This window comes from Nicotiana attenuata, unplaced genomic scaffold, assembly GCF_001879085.1.
Source record: "Nicotiana attenuata strain UT unplaced genomic scaffold, NIATTr2, whole genome shotgun sequence".
Taxonomy (NCBI): domain Eukaryota; kingdom Viridiplantae; phylum Streptophyta; class Magnoliopsida; order Solanales; family Solanaceae; genus Nicotiana; species Nicotiana attenuata.
This window is the reverse complement of record NW_017679496.1, coordinates 735-7,528: the sequence shown is the minus strand read 5'-3', so window position 1 is coordinate 7,528 and position 6,794 is coordinate 735. Positions and strand designations below refer to the sequence as shown.

The following is a 6,794-nucleotide window of genomic DNA, read 5'->3' as shown; positions in this document are numbered from 1 at the left end:
ATAATCGAGCTGACATATTGGTTGCCTTTTCTTTATCTTGCAACTGTGCATTTTCTTTATCTTGCAACTATTCTCCACGATCTTCGATTGCAAGTTCACAAGATTCTGCAAAATATTACAAGAGCTAACACAATTAGTACTCGTTACTAATCTTTGATTAAAAAAACATGTATAAAATTAAAAAAAACTCCGTCTAACCTTTTGCAACTGTCAAGATCATGCCAGTTAAATCATTATCTTCACTAGCATTTTCTTGGCTTCCAATATTGTCAGTAAGAAAGCGAGGTGTAGAGAGATCATATGTTCCTTCTATACATTTGCAAATAATCTCACTTATGCTTGTTCCTTGGGTATTTTCTAAGTATTGAGATTGTCCTCCACTTCTCTCGTGATAGTCCACTCCATCTTCTTCCCTTGCAGCTTCAAAGATTCTGTAACATTTATAATTAATACCCTTTACTAATAGTTTACTAAAACTAACATTCAACATATCATGAAAATTCCATCTAACCTTGATTGGCATCATTTTGATTTCCAGATTTCTCTTTAAGTGAGAGAGGTGTAGAGATATCATATATTCCTTCAACACATTTGCATACAATTTCACTTACACTTGTTCCCAATGGATTTTCTAAATCTTGAGATTGCACTCCACATTTACAAATTATTTCTGTTACTCCTGTCTCTTTTGGATTTTCCTGGTCTTGACATTCTACTACATCTTGAACTTCCACTCCATCAATAGATTCTACATATATTTGTAATCACAAAAAAATTTATATATATTACGCTAGAATATAAATTTCAATGACAACAAATTCAAAATCTATATCTAACCTTTCCCAATTTCAGTGCCAATATCAGTTTCATCTTCTAGATGCGCATCTCTATAATTGCTTTCATAATGATCTTCTGCATGCACATCTGTATCATCACATTGATCATCACCTGCATCTTTGTTAATTGGAACAGTAGGTTCTGTACCATCACAATAATCATCAACTGCATCTTTACTACTTGGAACACTAGATTCTCTCTCTATGTTCCTTTCATCAGGTTTGACAAGAATCTTCAACAAAGTATCAATCTTTGATCCTAGGTTTTTCTTTAAATCCTCTGAAAGAAATTAAGTTAAGGACAGGCAGTCCTAAACTTCAAGTTACAAGTTAAAAAGTTAAGGATAGGCAGTCCTTAACTTTGAGTTCCAAGTTCAAAAGTTAAGGACAGACAGTCCTTAACTTAGAGTTTCAAGTTCAAAAGTTAAGGAAACTTGGTCCTGAACTTTGAGTAGCAAGTTCAAAAGTTAAGGACACTTGGTCCTTAACTTAGAGTTACAAGTTCAAAAGTTAAGGACACTTGGTCCTGAAGTTTGAGTTCCAAGTTCAAAAGTTAAGGACACTTGGTCCTGAACTTTGAGTTCCAAGTTCAAAAGTTAAGGACACTTGGTCTTGAACTTTGAGTTGCAAGTTCAAAAGTTAAGGACACTTGGTCCTTGACTTTGAGTTCCAAGTTCAAAAGTTAAGGACACTTGGTCCTTAACTTTGAGTTCCAAGTTCAAAAGTTAAGGACACTTGTTCCTGAACTTAGACTAACAAGCTCAAAATTTAAGGACATGGTGTCCTTAACTTAAAGTTACAAGCACTGAAATAAATGATATTACCTTGATGTCATTTTGAATCTTTTTTTCCTGATATAGCTATTTTTTGATTTATTCTAGTAACTTCTGCCTGCATATCCTTTTTAAACTTCTCCGATAATCCCTGAATCAAAAACCATAAAAATAAAAAAGTCTCTTAAGCAAAAATAATCAAATAAAAAACTAATGCTATTCAAAGACAGAAAACCTACTTTAACAATTTCCTTAAGCAAGGCTTCATCGAATTATGTGGAGGAAGGCATTGAACTTTGATCTTGAGAGAATGGCTCATGCACACTAACAGGCTCTGCATCTTCTTCAATAGAAACAAATGGTGCCACCTCGATCAACTTATACACCTATTATATAAGAAAAAAAACTTAAGTTTTCAGAACTAAAACACATAAACAAAAACAATAGCTAGTAATCAGATTAACTTACATTTTCGTTATGGAAGTATTTTTTACACAGAGAATCATATTGTAGAGATTTCATATCTGAATAACTTAACATCCGAGGAAACCCACATTCTCTGAAGTTCACAAATTATTTTTCCTGGAAAATTGGGAATACTTCCATAATCCAAACACAAAAAGCAAAAGGGAAGCCAAGTATAGTATAATTGTCCTTGTCTTTCTCTTTCTCTTTCTCTTTCTCTTTCTCATTCTCATTGGGCTTCAAACAACTCTTCAATGATTTTACTAACGTTTCATAAGAAAGAGAGCCCCGATTGAAAGAAGAGCAGAGTTCATCGTCATCTACAATTTTCATTAGCTGCTCGGACACATTCCGATTCTTCCGCTTCCCCATCAAAACAGATTCAACAAAATAAATTGTTGCCAACTTCACCGCATCATCATCGCTACCTATAAATGATGCAGCCGTGCCATCTGGGTGACTAGTAATAAAATTAAAAAAATCGCCTAACTCAATTCTATCTTTTCCAAGGAAGTAGACTTTCGAAAGCCTATTCTCTTTTTCATGCAAAACTGTGAAGTCCACTGAAGAACATTTTAAACCATTAATTATATGAAACGCTTCACGTGTAAACTTTACTTCATGGTAAAAAACCTTGAATGTCATTGAATTAGGGTAATTGCTTACAATTTCTGAAAGCAACACACAATGAATAAGTTTACCACAGAACTTCACACTTTGTAATCGGAAAAGTTTCCGAAAATACCATCCCTCAGCTTCTTCCATTGCGTGTTCGACAAGAAACTTTTTATTGTTTCCTTATACTGTAAATCTCCTTTCCAATAGCTCATTGAATTACACCAAACATCAAACTCGAAAACACGTTCTCCTTCCATTAGCACACTACAAAGAAGGAAAAAGAACATAAAAAATTAGGACTAAAATCCAGGACCTAAGTAAATGCATCTTAAAGTTAAGGACAAAAGGTCCTTAACTTACAGTTACAAGTTCAAAAGTTAAGGATACTTCGTCCTGAACATCAAATTTCAAGTTCAAAAGTTAAGGACACTTGGTCCTGAACTTCAAGATTAAAGTTCAAAAGTTAAGGACACTTGGTCCTGAACTTTGACTTACAAGTTCAAAAGTTAAGGACACTTGGTCCTGAAGTTTGAGTTCCAAATTCAAAAGTTAAGGACACTTGGTCCTGAACTTACAGCTACAAGTTCAAAAGTTAAAGACACTTGGTCCTGAACTTCAAGTTTCAAGTTCAAAAGTTAAGGACACATGGTCTTGAACTTAGACTTACAAGTTCAAAAGTTAAGGACACTTGGTCCTGAACTTAGACTTACAAGTCAAAAGTTAAGGACACTTGGTCCTAAAGTTTGAGTTCCAAGTTCAAAAGTTAAGGACACATGGTCCTAAACATTGACTTCCAAAGTAAAAAGTTAAGGACACTTGGTCCTTAACTTTTATAGAAGACAATTAACTAAAATTCATAAACACAGTTAGCTTATGAATTCGTACGACTATTTTTATGAAATATCCTTACATAATCAAATATATTGATTGAACAACATACACATTTCAATACAAAAAAGTTCTAAATAACTTCCTCACAAAATTCCGCTCCTTATTCCACACTGAATCAAGTTATAATCATTATTTTTGAAATTTCACACATACTTGATGCCAAACACAGCATTGATCGCGATTATAGTTATACAAAAAGAAAAATGCATAAAAGCAAAACATACCAGTTCGCTGGTTCGATGCAGAGAAGATGACAAAGGAGAAGAGATTAAGTGCAACAAACTACTCGCAGAGAATCGCTGGGCAGGAACAAAATCGAACAATGATTTGCATGCAAGGAACGATACTAATACTGATGGAGCGAAATTTGCCTCTGAAATTTGGCTCTCAAATTTTGCCTCTAACGTATAAAATAAGGGTTTGGGAATATAAGAATAGAAGAAATGGTAAAACTGTCTTTTCAAAATAATTTTAATAGAGTAGTGACTATTTTTGCTCAGCATTAGAATTGGTGGATAAAAAATAAACACCACCTTATTTAGTGGCTACCTCACGCTATTTTTACTAAATTGGAATTCGCTATTATTAGCGTGTGATATCATGAAACGATGATAAACGATACAATCTATCCAAACGTTATGTTTATCACACAATATAATACAATATAATATAATACATTATGAAACGACATATAACAACAATCCAAACAAGTTTATAACCATGGGTAAATAAAATGTAGAGGGAGGAAAATGGAACAAACAAAGCAATAAAACTATTAAGCTACGTCGTTTCATAGACCTTACTTACATTCCCACTCTAAGCCCTTGTCCAGTTGAAGCCTACATCCCCAGCTAATTTCATTTTCTTTCTCTCTTCGATCTCAGAACAAACAAAGCCATGGCTACTTCGTTGACAATGGCGGCTCGTCGAGCAGCAGCCTTCACTCGCTTCCCCTCCTCAGCCACTTCTCTCGTTCAGCGCCGTGGCCTTGCTGGTGCAGCTGGTAATAATGTTCTCTTATTCTCTCTTCCTCAATTTTTTTGATCGATTTAATCAGAACGTAATATTTCTGGACAGATGGATTTCCGTTAATTGTTGATCCATGAATATACAATTATTTTATTTATTCTTATAGCTCTATATTTTTTTGATTTATTGATGGTATTGAAATGTGAATAACTCTAACAGATCATCACGGGCCTCCTAAGGTCAATTGCTGGTCAGAGCCGATGAATCCTGCCCAATGGAAGGAAGAACATGTTAGTTCTTACTATATCCTCCACCTTATCGATGAAGCTTTGTTTTTAGAGGACATATCTATGATAGTTCAATTTTTTTTTTTTTTGATAAATGTAACAGAATAATTTTCGTTGGTGAAAACTTATATGCAAACTCTGTTTGCACCAAATCAAGCAATTAAACATAAAAGTGAAAATACATATCACTTAATCTTAATGTGTGTGTAAAAGACACATGTCTTGCATTTATTGGTTTGACGTAAACACGGTATAGTGGTGAGGTTTTACCATTTTCTTGCATTGTTTGTTCAAAAGGAGTAATTTTTTTTGGAGATTTAACAAATTAATGCTTGTGCTAGTTTGGCAATTGCGACTCGGAATATCATAGGATTCAAACTTATTGTCCGAAAAAAGGTTATTATATGATGCCATATATTCTCGGAAAAAATGCTATACAAAATTATATATTCAGTTCTTGTAATAATCATACAAAATCAAACAATCTGAAAGACTTTAAATTCTATGTAATGACGGTTCAGAAATTTTTTGTAAGATTATTTGCACAATTTGGTCACTTAGAAGGTTATTTAATAATACTGATTGGTAATCTAATATAAATGATAAGTTGTAATAACAGATTAAATTACACTAATGGTGTAAAGAATGCATTACTCAGCGTATATAACTTAAATTCAATTTGAAGAGTATAACTTATTGTGGGATTCTACAGTAACATGGTGTTACATGAACCAGGATGAAGTACTAAAGACAATGAAACTGGATTTTTAATTGTGGGAAGACTAGGTATGGTAGTATATGTAAATGAGTAATTTTGATTTGGAAGATCTGTAAACTCTGCATTCTAAATGTCTTTGTATCAAAGACTTTGTTAAGGCACTACCAACAGAGTAGGTGTTACTCGATAGCTGTGTTGGTGGGCATAGCAAGTACTTGATGGATAGTCAAGGTGTGTACAAGCTGATTCAGTCACCACTTTTATTAAAAAAAAAGATACTACCGCAAATCAAAGGTTATCTTTTGATGTTTTTTGGAATGTAAATGCAAAAACTTGCAAATAATTTTTCTCTTGGTCTTTGCAGTTTGTGATTGTATCTTTGTCCGGTTGGGGCTTGCTGTTCTATAGTGGGTACAAACTCTTCACTGGAGGCAAGAAGAACAAAGAAGAGGTACTTGTCTGTTCTGCTGAAAGTGCACATAGGTTTTTTTGATGAAGTGAAAGTGCACATAGTGCTACCTTTAGATAAATTGATTCAGGAAACAGAGTCAATCATATCTGCTATAAGCAATGTTTTTCAACAGATTGCTCAATCTAGTTAGAATATCAACGAACCTAGGATGAGACTGAGAAGAGAGTGTCGAGTAAAATTCAATAGCCTGTTTAAAACGTTAAAAGGCTATTTGGAACATCTAACGAAAAAACATTAAATGGCTGTTTGGGAACCAAGTTTGAATCAGGAAACTTTAACTTGGTGTATATGTCTTCTTTGTTAAAAACCATGTACCAGCAGTCTGTGTCTCTATAAGTTCCTAAAGATATGCTTTGTGGTGTTCTTGATTAAAAAACAATGAACGTGAAACTTGAAAACAGGCACTTAATTTATATTTCGCTCCATAACTGCCCTCTCCCTGATGGTCGCTGGTGCAAAGAGAGAACACTATCACAACATCAAGCCCAAATAGTTTTCAGCTAAACTTTTCCTGGCCAAGTGTATAATATGTAATAGGGCATATGAGTGGTCATTGCCATCAACTGTAGTCTATGAGTTTTCATGCAATTTTCTTGGCACACAATTTTCATACATCAAAGAATAGGTTTACCTAACTTTGCTTGAGCTTCGCAAAGCATTGCCGGGGTTTTTTTTTATTTAAGAAGGTAAAGCATTGCCGGGTTCAAGCTTGGATAAATTAGGAGGATCACAATAGCTTGATGGCCTGCTAAAAATGGTTTAAAT

At 34.0% G+C, this 6,794-nt stretch overlaps 1 protein-coding gene across 1 annotated transcript; it reads left to right on the top strand.

The window, feature by feature from the left end:
• Positions 1-4,395: 4,395 nt before the first annotated feature.
• On the top strand, positions 4,396-6,008 carry LOC109221756 (the record flags this gene model as incomplete). Its single annotated transcript, XM_019386207.1, is given in 3 exon segments — positions 4,396-4,586; positions 4,772-4,842; positions 5,922-6,008. Coding segments are annotated over 3 exon segments (264 nt in total), but the record flags the coding sequence as incomplete, so codon positions are not given.
• Positions 6,009-6,794: the final 786 nt, after the last annotated feature.